Genomic DNA, 16,850 nt, shown 5'->3' with positions numbered 1-16,850 from the left:
TATATATATATATATATATATATATATATAAAATTTCCGAGGTTGTGGGGTGTTTAGTTTTGTTGTTTTATCCTAGGCCAAAATTTCATTATCCATATATATATATATATATATATAGATAGATAGATAGATAGATAGATAGATAATTATGTGTGTTTATGTATGTGTATGTGTGTATGTATATGTGTATATATATATATATATAATTTTCGAGGTTGTGGGGTGTTTAGTTTTGTTGTTTTATCCTAGGCCGAAATTTCATTATCCTTTTATATATATATAGATAATTATGTGTGTTTATGTATGTGTATGTGTGTATGTATTTGTGTGTATATATATATAAAAAATTATTTAAATTGTGTGTGTATATATATATATATATATATAATTTTCGAGGTTGCGGGGCGTTTAGTTTTGTTGTTTTGTCCTAGACCGAAATTTCATTACCCTTTTATATATATATACAGATGATTATTTTTTTATATATATATATATATAAATCACACACGCACACAAACACATATATAAAATCATTTCCTTTATTTGTATGTGTATATATATATATATGAATCCTGATGCAAACAAGGGTCCTTTTCCAATATTATGGGATGCACTACGGGCCCGAGGCCTTGCCCTGGATCTCCGCATGGGCTTCTCTGGGTGGCTCTTCCTCTTCAAAGACGTTTCCTTCCTCTTCCTCTTCCTCCTCTTCCTCTTCCGGGAAGATGTCGCTGAAGCGGAAGGCGTTCTTCCAGGTCCGTTCCTCCGTTTCCGGAAGGTTCTTCTTCCTTTCCAATCGGGCCTTGAGCTTCGGCAGCGTCTCTGTGTAAAGGTGGTCGATGGCGTCTGGGGAAATGCAAAAAAAAATCCATGTTGATTATTATTATCATTATTTATTAGTAGTAGTATTTATTATTTATTAGTATCGTTATATTATTATTGTTATTAATTTCATTATTAATAATTAATCAGAAAGAGCAGGTCTATAACTATCTAAGCTCCAAGCTAGTTTTTGAGGCGAAGTAGGTAGAACTTCCTCCAGTGGCAGAGAAATCCTGAGATATTCTCTGCCCCGGTGCTAAACTACTATTTTTAGAAAGAGCAGGTCTTTCCCTATTTATGCTCAGCACTGGTTTTAAAGGCAGGTCAGTACTTACGATGGCAAAGACCTTGCTGAGCTGGCTACAAACTCTGCTAATGGCTAAACTATAAGTTTGCTGCAGAATCTGCAACAGCCCTGGAAGAAATGCAAACAGGTGCTATTCCTTGCAACTTGCAAAATCAAAACCCTGGGAGACGGAACTATATTTATTATTATTATTTTATTATTATTATTATTATTATTATTATTATTATTAATTTCATTAATTGTTATTATTAATTAATTTTGTGGGGTTTTTAGGGTGTTTTTGCAGCCCCGCACTCACCGGAGAAGCCCTTCTGGGTCCAAAAAGGGACGTATAAGGTCTTGACCATATAAAAGCGGCTTTTGGTGTAATCCGGAGGGACATTCCTGCGACAATTGAGATAAAGGACGTGGTCAGAGGAAGTGAAGTCAAAGGGCACCGCCCAAAAGAAAAGACCGAGATGATGACGACGATGGCGATTATTAAATTGTTAAAAATAATAAAAATTATTATTAAAATCAAACTAGCTTATTATTATTATTATTATTATTATTATGAAAATAATACTTGGTAAAAGTATTATTATTGCTATATCAAACTATAGAATTATTATTATTATTATTATTATTATTTTAAGACATCCAAATAAACTGGACATGGGAGCTTATTATTACTATTATTAAAATGTTAAAATTAAAAGCTATTATTATTATTACTACTACTACTACTGTATTAAATCATCCAACAAAGCTGGGAATGGGAGCATTATTATTATTACTACTACTGCTACTATTTCCACTAATATTATACTACTAATAATAATAATAATAAACCACCCCACAAAACTAGACATGGGAGCATTATTATTATTACATTATTATTATTACTACTACTATTACCACTACTATACTACTACTACTAATAATAATAAACCACCCCATGAAACTAGACATGGGAGCATTATTATTATTACATTATTATTATTATTACTACTACTATTACCACTACTACTACTAATAATAATAATAATAATAAACCACCCCACGAAACTAGACGTGGGAGCATTATTATTATTACTGCTACTATTTCCACTACTATACTACTACTACTACTACTACTAATAATAATAATAATAATAATAAACCACCAGAGAAAACTAGACATAGGAGCATTATTATTACTATTACTATTTCCACTACTATTATACTAGTACTACTATTACTACTACTAAACCACCCCACGAAACTAGACATGGGAGCATTATTATTACTACTACTACTACTATTTCCACTACTATACTACTACTACTACTACCACTACTACTACTAAACCACCCAAAAAACTAGACATGGGAGCATTATCATTATTACTACTACTACTATTTCCACTACTATTATACTACTACTAATAATAAACCACCTCAAGAAATTAGTCATGGGAGCATTACTACTACTTCTACTTCCACTACTATTATACTACTACTACTACTACTACTAATAATAATAATAACCCCCCCCCCCCCCCCCCCACGAAACTAGGCATGGGAGCATTATTATTATTACTGCTACTATTTCCACTTACAAATTATTAATTTATTATTATAAATCACAGAACTGTTAAAAGCAATAAGAATCTATATATATAAAAGAGTGATGGCATCACGGCGACCCACAAAACAACAAAACTACAGGCCCCCCAACCTCGAAATTTGACAACACAACCCATCATCCACGCCTCTAGGTTGATACAACAGAAAGAAAAGAAAAATAAAGTCCTAATTAGAGAGAGAGGAATAATTGCTTTTATCCAATTGCTGCCAGTTAGAAGGCTAAGCTCCTCCAGCTTGGTCTTCTAGCAACCCAATAAAAAAAAAATAAAAAAACACTAAAAATAATTAAAAACACTAAAAAATTAATACAATAAAAAACTATAATAACAGAAAATAACTAAAAATAATACAAGAAAATAATAAAATAATAAATAATAATAAATAATTATTAATAATAATTAATAAAAAAAATACAAATGTCAAATAAAAATTACACAACAATTTTTAACCAATACCACCACCACTTTGCCACAGCAATGCGTGGCCGGGCACAGCTAGTAATAATAATAATAATAATAATAATAATAATAATAATAATAATAATAATAATAATAAATGACATGGCTGAGCAATGGTTGCTAGGTCTATTTTACCCAATGAGGCGGGAGAGGTCCTCCCAGTCAATGTCCTCCACATCCTCAACGTTCAGGTCATACAACCTGAAACATAAAGAAGGGTCATTCATTGCGCTGCCTTGAGATGCGTCTACATGACAGAGTTAATGCAGGTTAGCCCCTTTCTATAGCTGTGTTTTATCCCTCGTACCTTTCGATGAGCTCGATCCTGAACTTGAGGCTCTCGAGGCCGTGGTTCCGCAACTTCCCTCCGGACATCTTCTTGGTGATCAGGGACAGCCTTTGAGAACAGAAGGAATAGATATATGGGTTGGAATTATTATTATTATTATTATTATTATTATTTTATGACACAGCAAACAAGATAGATATGCTGGATTTCGTATCACAAAACCACAAGTCGAACACTTCCCAAGTGTCTAGGACTGTGTGATATTATTATTATTATTATTATTATTATTATGACACAGCAAACAAGATAGACATGCTGGATTTCGTATCACAAAACCACAAGTCGAACACTTCCCAAGTGTCTAGGAGGTTGTGATGTGTTATTATTATTATTATTATGATACAGCAAACAAGATAGACATGCTGGATTTCGTATCACAAAATCACAAGTCGAGCCCTTCCCAAGTGTCTAGGACTGTGTGATGTATTACTATTATTATTATTATTGTTATTATTATTATTATATGACACAGCAAACAAGACAGACATGCTGGATTTCATATCACAAAACCACAAGTCGAACACTTCCCAAGTGTCTAGGACTGTGTGATGTGTTGTTATTATTATTATTATTATTATTATTATTATTATTATTATTATTATTATTTTATTATGACACAGCAAACAAGATAGACATGCTGGATTTCGTATCACAAAACCACAAGTCGAACACTTCCCAAGTGTCTAGGAGTGTGTGATGTGTTATTATTATTATTATTATGACACAGCAATCAAGACAGATATGCTGGATTTTGTATCACAAAACCACAAGTCGAACACTTCCCAAGCATATAGGACTGTGTGATGTATTATTATTATTATTATTTTTATTATTATTATTATTATTATTATTATGACACAGCAAACAAGACAGATATGCTGGATTTCGTATCACAAAACCACAAGTCGAACACTTCCCAAGCATATAGGACTGTGTGATGTATTATTATTATTATTATTATTATTATTATTATTATTATGACACAGCAAACAAGACAGATATGCTGGATTTCGTATCACAAAACCACAAGTCGAACACTTCCCAAGCATATAGGACTGTGTGATGTATTATTATTATTATTATTATTATTATTATTATTATGATGACACAGCAAACAAGACAGATATGCTGGATTTCGTATCACAAAACCACAAGTCGAACACTTCCCAAGCATATAGGACTGTGTGATGTATTATTATTATTATTATTATTATTATTATTATTATTATTATTATTATTATTATGACACAGCAAACAAGATAGATATGCTGGATTTCGTATCACAAAACCACAAGTCGAACACTTCCCAAGCATATAGGACTGTGTGATGTATTATTATTATTATTATTATTATTATTGTATGACACAGCAAACAAGATAGATATGCTGGATTTCGTATCACAAAACCACAAGTCGAACACTTCCCAAGTGTCTAGGACTGTGTGATGTATTACTATTATTATTATCATTATTATTATTATTATGACACAGCAAACAAGATAGATATGCTGGGTTTCGTATCACAAAATCACAAGTCGAACACTTCCCAAGTCTCTAGGACTGTGTGATGTATTACTATTATTATTATTATCATTATTATCTGAATCCTCGTTAAGGCTTTATTTCTTAATAACATGAATATTTAATCACAGCCCTTCTGGCGGCAAATTTACTGGGGGAAGAGCTGAGGACACAAGCGGGGAATTTACTGGGGCAGACCTTTTCGAGCTCATTTATCTATATGAGACGTGCCTAGATTTCAATGGGGATTATGTGAGATTGTAGTATTGGGATGTGTCTTTCAGCTGCATATGGTGATTTCTCCTATACTTTGTCCTTTTCAAAATCCAAAACGCAACCTACTTTGTGGATAGCCCTCATAACATACGCTAACTACCACCAATTCCAAACCACCAAACTTTGCGACAGCAACGCGTGGCCGGGCACAGCTAGTACATGAGAACACTAGTCCGAATCAAGGGGAGAGGCTGACCACTTGCTCTTGCACTGCTTCCACCACCGGCTGCCCATCTTCTCCTCCACCCGGAACCACGGGATGCCCTTGTAGAGGCTCTCTCGGCGCAGCATCACGGGGCCTCCTTTCTGGGCCGGTTCCGCTTTGGCCTCCAGGAAGCCCCTCACGATCCCCACCAGCTTCTGGGTCTCCTCTTTGGTCCAGGGGCCCGTGTTGAACTCTGCGGGCAGGAAACAACAAGCGGGTTGGACTGGATGGCCTTCGGGGCCCCTCCTAACTCCAGGATTCTGGAGTTCATTACTGTTATTTATTATTGTCGGTAGGGTTTTGATGGTGTTTTTTCCCAAGGGGTTGGATTGGATGCCCTTTGGGGAACCCACAATTCTACTAAGAAGAATCTCCTCCCTTATCAGTGTGTTTTCTTTTGCAATATGTGATCCATTTCTCTCTTCTCCTCCCTTATCAGTGTGTTTTCTTTTGCAATATGTGATCCATTTCTCTCTTCTCCTCCCTTCTCAGTGTGTTTTCTTTTGCAATATGTGATCTAGTTCTCTCTTCTCCTCCCTTCTCAGTGTGTTTTCTTTTGCAATATGTGATCCATTTCTCTCTTCTCCTCCCTTCTCAGTGTGTTTTCTTTTGCAATATGTGATCTAGTTCTCTCTTCTCCTCCCTTCTCAGTGTGTTTTCTTTTGCAATATGTGATCCATTTCTCTCTACTCCTCCCTTCTCAGTGTGTTTTCTTTTGCAATATGTGATCTAGTTCTCTCTTCTCCTCCCTTATCAGTGTGTTTTCTTTTGCAATATGTGATCTAGTTCTCTCTACTCCTCCCTTCTCAGTGTGTTTTCTTTTGCAATATGTGATCTAGTTCTCTCTACTCCTCCCTTCTCAGTGTGTTTTCTTTTGCAATATGTGATCTAGTTCTCTCTACTCCTCCCTTCTCAGTGTGTTTTCTTTTGCAATATGTGATCTAGTTCTCTCTACTCCTCCCTTCTCAGTGTGTTTTCTTTTGCAATATGTGATCCATTTCTCTCTACTCCTCCCTTCTCAGTGTGTTTTCTTTTGCAATATGTGATCTAGTTCTCTCTTCTCCTCCCTTATCAGTGTGTTTTCTTTTGCAATATGTGATCTAGTTCTCTCTACTCCTCCCTTCTCAGTGTGTTTTCTTTTGCAATATGTGATCTAGTTCTCTCTTCTCCTCCCTTATCAGTGTGTTTTCTTTTGCAATATGTGATCTAGTTCTCTCTTCTCCTCCCTTATCAGTGTGTTTTCTTTTGCAATATGTGATCTAGTTCTCTCTACTCCTCCCTTCTCAGTGTGTTTTCTTTTGCAATATGTGATCTAGTTCTCTCTTCTCCTCCCTTATCAGTGTGTTTTCTTTTGCAATATGTGATCTAGTTCTCTCTACTCCTCCCTTATCAGTGTGTTTTCTTTTGCAATATGTGATCTAGTTCTCTCTTCTCCTCCCTTATCAGTGTGTTTTCTTTTGCAATATGTGATCTAGTTCTCTCTACTCCTCCCTTCTCAGTGTGTTTTCTTTTGCAATATGTGATCTAGTTCTCTCTTCTCCTCCCTTATCAGTGTGTTTTCTTTTGCAATATGTGATCTAGTTCTCTCTTCTTGAGAGCACTATGACTCCCACCAATGACAAATCCGTACCAAACTTGGCACACAGAGCCCTCATGACCAACTTTACGTCCTGGTGCAGTTCGGGGGAGGACATACCAAGGATAATGGGACTTGCAGTACCTTCACTCACTTCCTGAGACCACTACAACTGCCACCATTGACTGATCAAGACTAAACTTGGCATACAGAGCATCCATGACCCACTTGATACCCTGGTGAGGTTTGGAGGATGATGGACCACGGATGATGGGATTTGCAGTACCTTCACTCACTTCCTGAGACCAGTACAACTGGCACAAATGACTGATCAAGGCCAAACTTGACATACAGAGCATCCATGACCCACTCGATACCCTGCTGAGGTTTGGAGGATGATGGACCACGGATGATGGGACTTGCAGTATCTTTACGCACTTCCTGAGAGCACTGTGACTCCCACCAATGACAAATCAGTACCAAACTTGGCACACAGAGCCCCCATGACCCACTTTACATCCTGGTGTGGTTTGGAAGAGCTTGGATCATGGATGATGGGACTTGCAGTACCTTCATTCGTTTCCTGAGAGCACTGTGACCCCCACCAATGACTGATCAAAACCAAACTTGGCACATAGAGCCTGCATGACCCACTCTACATCCTGACGCTGTTTGGAGGTGGATGGACCATGGACAATGGGAGTTGTAGCTCACCCGCGCCCACTGAACCCAGCTGACATTAGATCTTGGAACACAGGCAAACGATGCCTTGGTCAAATGACCCGGGCACCGACGGGTCCCCAAGCTAGTGTTAATATAACGACAACAACAATAATAATAATTGCCACCTGCCTGCAATCAAGTCGTAATACTTCAACTGGAGCGAATGGCTGCTGCGTCCCATCAGCTCCGACATCTTCTTCCAGTTGTTGCCGAACTGGGCCTGGTACTTCTTGAGCTGGTGCAGCTCCTCCGCGGAATATCTGGGGAGATGCTTCATATTTTAATGTGTTTAATAAAATAATAATAGAACTTCCAGTTGTCAGGCTCCAAAGTCAAGGGAGGACAGGGATTATTGCATGAATTATTATCATTATTATGATTATATTCGATTGAGACGCAAAGCAGCACATAACACACTGAGCTCACAACAAGGGAGAAAAAAATTAACAGAAGGTCAATAACTGTAGCTTCAAAGTTTCACAACAATAGCAGTAATAATAATAATACCGTAAGTTACCCATCTCTCCTTGTGGTTCGAACCCAAAGCTTCACAATAATAATAATAATAATAATAATAATAATAATACCGTAAGTTACCCATCTCTCCTTGTGGTTCGAACCCAGCTTCACAATAACAACAGTAATAATAATAATAATACTGTAAGTTACCCATCTCTCCTTGCGGTTTGAACCCAAAGCTTCACAATAATAATAATAATAATAATAATAATAATAATACCGTAAGTTACCCATCTCTCCTTGTGGTTCGAACCCAAAGCTTCACAATAATAATAATAATAATAATAATAATAATAATAATAATACTGTAAGTTACCCATCTCTCCTTGTGGTTCGAACCCAAAGCTTCACAATAATAATAATAATAATAATAATAATAATAATAATAATACCGTAAGTTACCCATCTCTCCTTGTGGTTCGAACCCAGCTTCACAATAACAACAGTAATAATAATAATAATACTGTAAGTTACCCATCTCTCCTTGCGGTTTGAACCCAAAGCTTCACAATAATAATAATAATAATAATAATAATAATAATAATAATAATAATACCGTAAGTAGCCCATCTCTCCTTGCGGTTCAAACCCAAAGCTTCACAATAATAATAATAATAATAATAATAATAATAATAATAATAACAATAATAATAATAATACCATAAGTTACCCATCTCTCCTTGTGGTTTGAACCCAAAGCTTCACAATAATAGTAATAATAATAATAATACTGTAAGTTACCCATCTCTGCTTGTGGTTCGAACCCAAAGCTTCACAATAATAGTAGTAATAATAATAATAATACCGTAAGTTACCCATCTCTCTTTGTGGTTCAAACCCAAAGCTTCACAATAATAGTAATAGTAATAATAATAATAATTTTTTTATCCTCTCTCCTTGCAGCTCAAGGCAAAAGTTTTATGATAATAATAATAATTAAAAAATGTATTACCATCTGCAGGTTAAAACTTCCTGATCAAATGCAATTTTAATAATAATAATAATAATAATAATAACTTATTATGCTTTTTGCCTTACCTTCCAATGTAATTCTGAGGGTCAAACATCTTCCTCGCTCGGTAATAGACGAGCCTCCAGGGCCGAGGAATGCCTTGCGCTGAATAATAATAATAATAATAATAATAAACTTATTTAATAAGAGACAGATGGATTAAATCTATGCTGAAGATCACGATTATACGCTCCAGCTGCTCTCAAATAATAATAATAATAATAATAACAATAATCTTTATTTAGTTAATTAGATTAAAATAATCATATACATATGCATTCAAAGGCGCGTTACGAGTAGGGAGGGTGCCACTCTGATCTCCCTGTATATAATAAAAGTCAAAATAGGTTTGTATCTAGCTATGGATGTACTTATATTTGTATCTATGTTTGTTTATATTTTCCAAGATTTTGGGTGGAGCGTATTTATTTCTGCCAGGCTTGGCTCCTTTGCAGGACAAGAAAGAAGTGGAAAGAAGTGACAAGTGGAGTGCCACAAGCAGGGCTCCGTCCTGGGCCCGGTTCTGTTCAACATCTTTATTAACAACTTAGACGAAGGGTTAGAAGGCACGATCATCAAGTTTGCAGACGACACCAAACTGGGAGGGAGAGCCAACACTCCAGAAGACAGGAGCAGAATTCAAAACGATCTTGACAGACTAGAGAGATGATTGGCCGAAACTCACAAAATGAAGTTCAACAGGGACAAATGCAAGAGACTTCACTTCGGCAGAAAAAATGGAAATCAAAGATACAGAATGGGGGACGATGCCTGGCTTGACAGCAGTGTGTGCGAAAAAGACCTTAGAGTCCTCGTGGGGAGCAAGTTAAACATGAGCCAACAATGTGATGCGGCAGCTAAAAAAGCCAATGGGATTCTGTCCTGCATCAAGAGGGGAATAGCGTCTAGATCCAGGGAAGTCCTGCTCCCCCTCTTTCTATTCTGCCTTGGTCAGACCACACCTGGAATCACACTGGGTCCAATTCTGGGCACCACAGTTGAAGGGAGATGTTGACAAGCTGGAAAGCGTCCAGAGGAGGGCGACTAAAATGATTAAGGGTCTGGAGAACAAGCCCTATGAGGAGCGGCTTAAAGAGCTGGGCATGTTTAGCCTGCAGAAGAGAAGGCTGAGAGGAGACATGAGAGCCATGTACAAATACGTGAAGGGAAGTCATAGGGAGGAGGGAGCAAGCTTATTTTCTGCTGCCCTGCAGACTAGGACACAAGGGAACAAGGGCTTCAAACTACAGGAAAGAAAGGAGATTCCACCTGAACATCAGGAAGAACTTCCTCACGGTGAGAAGGGCTGTTCGACAGTGGAACTCTCTCCCCGGGGCCGTGGTGGAGGCTCCTTCCTTGGAGGCTTTTAAGCAGAGGCTGGATGGCCATCTGTCGGGGGTGCTTTGAATGCGATTTCCTGCTTCTTAGCAGGGGGTTGGACTAGATGGCCCATGAGGTCTCTTCCAACTCTACTATTCTATGATTCTATGATTCTATGAGGGGAAAGCTACGGCTGGCAGGAGGCTCACCGATCTTGATCCCGAACAAGTGCTGCCCCTTGATCTTCTTGAGGGCGGCCTTCTCTTCGGGGAAGCGGTGGGTGAAGAGCAGCTTCTCGGCGGAATCGATGCCGCTCTCCTCCAGAAAGGCCTCCACGTTCCGCCGCAGCCGCTCGTTCTCTGCCCGGGAAAACTTCCCAAACTTCAATGCGATTCCTGAGCCGGGGAAAGAAGAGTCAGAGTATTTGCAGCGCAGCAGTAGTTGGGTGGAAGCCGTGGAGCGCAGAACAAAGAGACACTCAGAGATGTCGGTAAAACTATTTACAAAGTTTTACTATGTTGGAAGCCAGCCTGAGTCCCCATGGGGAGATAGGGTGGGATCCAAATGAAGTTTTTATTATTATTATTATTATTATTATTATTATTATTAGATTATTGTTGATACCATATTGTTTTTGTTGCCCCTACTTTTCCACTTATAGAGCTAGTTTATTGTTTTTCTTTGAAATACGGTAAATATTCAAAAACATTTAACCAACTGATGCCTCAATCAATGAAATTTTATTGGCATCTATTTTTATTTTGAAATTTACCCGTAGCTGCTGCATTTCTCAATAAGTTATCCCAGTTTTTTTGTGGTAAAATTAGGTGCCTCGGCTTATATTTGGGTTGGCTTATACTCGAGTATATACGGTATTTCCAATAGTTTTCCCCATATGTTTCAGCCTCAAATATCCCACGGGGCCGGAATATATTGCACAAGATTTCCCTAGCCTAGAATGATACATTTTAATATACAATAGAGTCTCACTTATCCAACACTCGCTTATCCAACGTTCTGGATTATCCAACGCATTTTTGTAGTCAATGTTTTCAATATATCGTGATATTTTGGTGCTGAATTCATAAATACAGTAATGACAACATAACATTACTGTGTATTGAACTACTTTTTCTGCCAAATTTGTTGTCTAACATGATGTTTTGGTGCTTCATTTGTAAAATCATAACTTAATTTGATGTTTAACAGGCTTTTCCTTAATCCCTCCTTATTATCCAAGATATTTGCTTATCCAACATTCTGCCGGCCTGTTTATGTTGGATAAGTGAGACTCTACTGTATTGGGTTTAGGGTTCCTGTCCCCTTGATCAGGTCATGTAAGTGTTATTTATTGTTATAATTGTATTATTTTACTTTGTTTAATCATGTGTTATTATGTTGTTATGTAATGTTTGTGTTGTTTTTATGACTGGAAACCGCCCTAAGTCCCATCCGGGAGATAGGGCGGTATATAAATAAAGTTTTATTATTATTATTGATGAAGATCCCGACCGCCGGGCCCAGCGCTTACCTTGCTTCTTGAAGTTCCGGAAGCGGAGGAGGTCCCGCCTGGCCAGCTGCCGGACGAAGTCTTCGGAGCGCTGCCGCACGTCCGGAATGAACTCCTCCAGCTCCCGGGTGAGGCTCTCCAGGTCCTGCGACACAATGTCCGGGCAGTCAAAGAACTCGTTGTCCAGCTCCAGAGGCTCCGAGGACGGAGGAAGAGGCCCTTCCTTGCCCAGAGATGCACTGGAACCGGACAGAAAGTCATGCTATCAGTCAACAATTGGCAACCTTTTGCACTTGGTGTGTCAAAATTCACCAAAAAACCTAGCATGACTTGGGTGGTGTGTCACTTCGAGAAAAAAAAAAACCATAATTTTGCAGTATGTATAGTTTAAATAACAAAAATGTATAATTGTAATATATAACTGTAATTAATAAATCAAAAACTATTTACTACCATCATTTCCATGTACAACAATCTATGGGACCTCTTGCAATTTCCACGCTGATTTCTCTCTATTCTAGTTTCAATGTAGTCATGAATAATGAATAATAATATAATAGTAATAATATGATAATATACTACAATAATAATAGAATAACAATCTTCTTTATATATATATATATATATATATATATATATTTTGTGTGTGTGTGTGTGTGTGTATGTGTATATATATATATATTTATATATTGTGTGTATATATATATATGTATATATATATATGTGTGTGTATATATATATATATATATATATATATATATATAAAGAGTGATGGAATCAGGGCACTGGACAAAACAACAAAACTACAGGCCCCCCAACCTTGAAATTTGACAACACAACCCATCATCCACGGCTCTAGGTTGATACGACAAAAAGAAAAGAAAAATAAAGTCCTAATTAGAGGGAGAGGAATAATTGTTTTTATCCAATTGCTGCCAGTTAGAGGGCTAAGCTCCGCCCACTTGGTCTCCTAGCAACCCAATTAAAAATAATAAAAAACACTAAAAAAATACAATAAAATACTATCATAACAGAAAATAACTAAAAATAATACAAGAAAATAATAAAATATAATAAAAAGATAACTTACAATAAAATTAATTAAAAAATACAAATAACATCAAATAAAAAACCCACAACAATTTTTAACCAATACCACCACCACTTTGCCACAGCAACACATGGCCGGGCACAGCTAGTAGAATGATATAATGATAATGTAATGTGCATAATTCCCATGGAGTAAACAACAAAACCACCTGATCAAATCAGACCAAATTTGGCCACAAAAGACATTAGTCATCCAATCAATCCGCATGTGGCGGCGTGTCAGCAAAAATGGCTAGGCATGTCAGTGCTGACACGCGTGTCATAGGTTGGCCATCACTGCTATATTTCTTTATTTATTTACAGTATTTATATTCCGCCCTTCTTTCTAACCCCGAAGGGGACTCAGGGCGGATCACATTACACATATAAGGCAAACATTCAATGCCGTAACATAGAACAAAGACAAGACAAACATAGGCTCCGAGCTGGCCTCGAACTCATGACCTCTTGGTCAGAGTGATTTGTTGCAGATGGCTGCAGCTGGTTGCTCAACAGCCTGCGCCACAGCCTGGCTATAGGTCCACAGACCCTGCTCTACTATATCTGAGTGGTTTCGGTGGTGTGAAATACTGCAAACATTAAAAAAAGGCGCGAGGAGTGACGACTTACGCAGGATGTCGCTCGAACTGGTCATATTCTCCATCTTTAGCAATTTCTGGATCGCCGTTAAATGCGTTGGAGGAAGACGACCGGTGCCTTTTATGCTTCTTATGCTTTCTGTGGGGTTTCCGTGATGCAGAGAGCGTGGTTTCCGTCCCGTTCTGCAAAACGCCTCGAGGGTCTGAAGGCTCATCTGCGGACAAGGCTTTGGCATCTTCTAATGATTCCTGTGCTGCCGCCTTCTTCTGCTTTTTCTTCTTCTTGGGAGGAACGTCACGATCCGCATCTTCCAAACGGTCGAAGATTTCTTCTGGCGTCTCGGGGATTATATCCTCGCCTTCTCCTCGCTCCTTTGATCTGTGCTTCTTCCTTTTCTTCTTCTTGGGATGTCTCCCCATTTCGCTCTCTTTGACGACCCATTGGGAGGATTCCTGACCATTCTCTGCATCTTCAGCAGGATTCGCACAAGGCTCTTCTGCTCCTTCTTCTTCCTCCAATTTCCTTTTCTTCTTCTTCTTTTTCTTCTTCTTCGGGGAAGCCAAGAGTGGAAGGCTGTCTGAGCACAAATCCTCCGCTCCGTCACTCATCTATATATATAAAAGGGTCATGAAATTTCGGCCTCGGACAAAAAAACAAAACGACATATCCCAGAAACACTAAACTTGGCAGCACAACCCCTCATCCACGCCTCTACGTTCATACAACAACAAAAAAAGAAAAATAAAGTCCTAATTAGAGGGGGACGAATAATTGTTTTTAGCCAATTGCTGCCAGTTAGAAGGCTAAGCTCTGCCCACTTGGTCTCCTAGCAACCCACTCAGCCCAGGGCACAGGCAGAGTTAGGTCTCACTTAGGCCTCTTCCACACTGCCTATAAAATACAGATTATCAGATTTTAACTGGATTATATGGCAGTACAGACTCAAGGCCCGTCTACACAGCTATATAACCCAGTGTAATTATATTTATTATTTTTCTCTATTATTGTTGCTACTATTACATTTATTTTACTTTATTATTATTAATAATATATGTATTACTTCACTCTACTCTTATTATTATTATTATTATTATTGCATGGTACATTTATTAATTTTCTCTATTATTATTGGTATTATTACATTTATTTTACTTTATTATTATTATTGTTATTATTGCATGGTACATTTATTAATTTTCTCTATTATTATTGGTATTATTACATTTATTATTTTTCTCTATTATGGTTGCTACTATTACATTTATTTTACTTTATTATTATTATTATTATTGCATGGTACATTTATTAATTTTCTCTATTATTATTGGTATTATTACATTTATTATTTTTCTCTATTATTGTTGCTACTATTACATTTATTTTACTTTATTATTATTATTATTGCATGGTACATTTATTAATTTTCTCTATTATTATTGGTATTATTACATTTATTATTTTTCTCTATTATTGTTGGTATTATTACATTTATTTTACTTTATTATTATTATTAATAATAACACATTTATTATTTCACTCTGCTCTTATTATTATTATTATTATTAAATATCAAATACTGTATTTATAATAATCTCACTCACCACCGGACTCTCCCGCTTGCTTTCAGCCTCCTCAGAGACCTCCTTCCGGCGACACTTCCGCTTCCGGCGCCTCTTTCCGCAGTCGAGGCGAGCGGCCATCTTGGGAGAGGCGAAGGGGCAAGGCGCACTGCGCAGGCGCGGCGGGTTAGCCGGAATCGGAAGTGCCGCTTTTCTGCGAGCGGAGAGCGTTCCCTGAGGGAAGGCGAAGAAGCGGCCGAAGCGGAGACTCATGGCCGGAGGAGCGAGGCCGAGTTCCCCGGGAGGAGGAGGCGGAGGACGGGAAGGAGGTGAGCGGGGCCCGGCGGCGGGGAAGGCCGCGGCCTAGGAAAAAAACCCCGAAAGGCCCGCCGCGGCCTCCCCTTTAAGCCATTAAAGGGCCTCCGACTCACATTGGGCGCCCATTTAAAGGCGCAGGTTGTTCTCACCTGAGGGGAGACCAGGTTTGGAAAGGCGGAAGGGATCCCCATCATCATCATCATCATCATCGTCTATTACAGGGGTCCCCAAACTTTTTAAGCCAAGGGCCGGTCCACAATCCTTCAGACTGTTGAAGGGCCGCATTATCATTTGAAAAAGAAATAAAAACAAATTCCGATGCACACTGCACATGTCTTATTTGTAGTGCAAAAACAACAACAACAAGAACAATGAAAGAACAATACAATATTTAAAAATAAAAACAATTTTAACCAACATACATTGATCAGGATTTCAATGGGAAGTGTGCTCCTGCTTCTGGCCAATGAGATAGTCAAGTTAATTAGGGTTGTGGTTGTTGTTGTTGTTGTTGTTGTTGTTGTGTGCCTTCAAGTCATTTCAGACTTTGGGCGAGCCTAAGTCTAAAATGTATTTATTTATTATTTATTTATTTACTGCATTTATTTGCTACATTTGTATCCCACCCTTCTCACCCCAAAGGGGACTCAGAGTGGCTTACAAATTATATGTACATACAATATATTATATTATTAGCATAGCACAATATTAGCATTATATATTACTATATTGAACTATACCACTATACTGTAATATTATTAGTAACATTATATGTAATGTAGAATATATAATTAATATTATTATATGGTATTATTATTATTAGTGTTATATTGTACTACATTATAATATTATTATCAATATTATATGTAAATACAATATATTATATTATTAGCATAGCACACTATTAGCATTATATATTACTATATTGAACTATACCACTATACTGTAATATTATTAGTAATATTATATGTAATGTAGAATATATAATTAATATTATTATATGGTATTATTATTATTAGTGTTATATTGTACTACATTATAATATTATTATCAATATTATATGTAAATACAATATATTA

General features: G+C 37.3%; 2 protein-coding genes across 4 annotated transcripts in view; one reads left to right on the top strand and one right to left on the bottom strand.

Moving 5' to 3' along the window:
* Positions 1-521: 521 nt before the first annotated feature.
* On the bottom strand, positions 522-15,726 carry ttf1 (transcription termination factor 1). 2 transcript variants are annotated; one of them, XM_062959173.1, is made up of 11 exons: positions 15,496-15,726; positions 13,925-14,502; positions 12,227-12,444; positions 10,905-11,090; positions 9,402-9,480; positions 7,974-8,104; positions 5,537-5,738; positions 3,502-3,591; positions 3,330-3,395; positions 1,428-1,513; positions 522-846 (listed from the first exon to the last, which is right to left on the bottom strand). In XM_062959173.1, exons 1-11 carry the CDS (start codon positions 15,724-15,726, stop codon positions 614-616), a joined length of 2,100 nt encoding a protein of 699 aa, XP_062815243.1. In that variant the 3' UTR covers positions 522-613. The 2 variants fall into 2 exon arrangements, with proteins under 2 accessions (XP_062815243.1, XP_062815244.1); XM_062959174.1 differs by lacking the exon at positions 3,330-3,395.
* Positions 15,649-16,850, top strand: part of setx (senataxin) — a 36,599-nt gene continuing 35,397 nt past the window's right edge. For both annotated transcript variants that reach the window (XR_010000091.1, XM_062959172.1), the window contains exon 1: positions 15,649-15,782. The gene's annotated coding sequence lies outside the window, so the exon portion shown is untranslated. The remainder of the gene's footprint in view (positions 15,783-16,850) is intronic.

Source organism: Anolis carolinensis, unplaced genomic scaffold (genome assembly GCF_035594765.1).
Source record: "Anolis carolinensis isolate JA03-04 unplaced genomic scaffold, rAnoCar3.1.pri scaffold_7, whole genome shotgun sequence".
Classification (NCBI taxonomy): Eukaryota; Metazoa; Chordata; class Lepidosauria; order Squamata; family Dactyloidae; genus Anolis; species Anolis carolinensis.
Note: the sequence above shows the minus strand (reverse complement) of the source record. Positions and strands in the feature narration are given on the sequence as shown.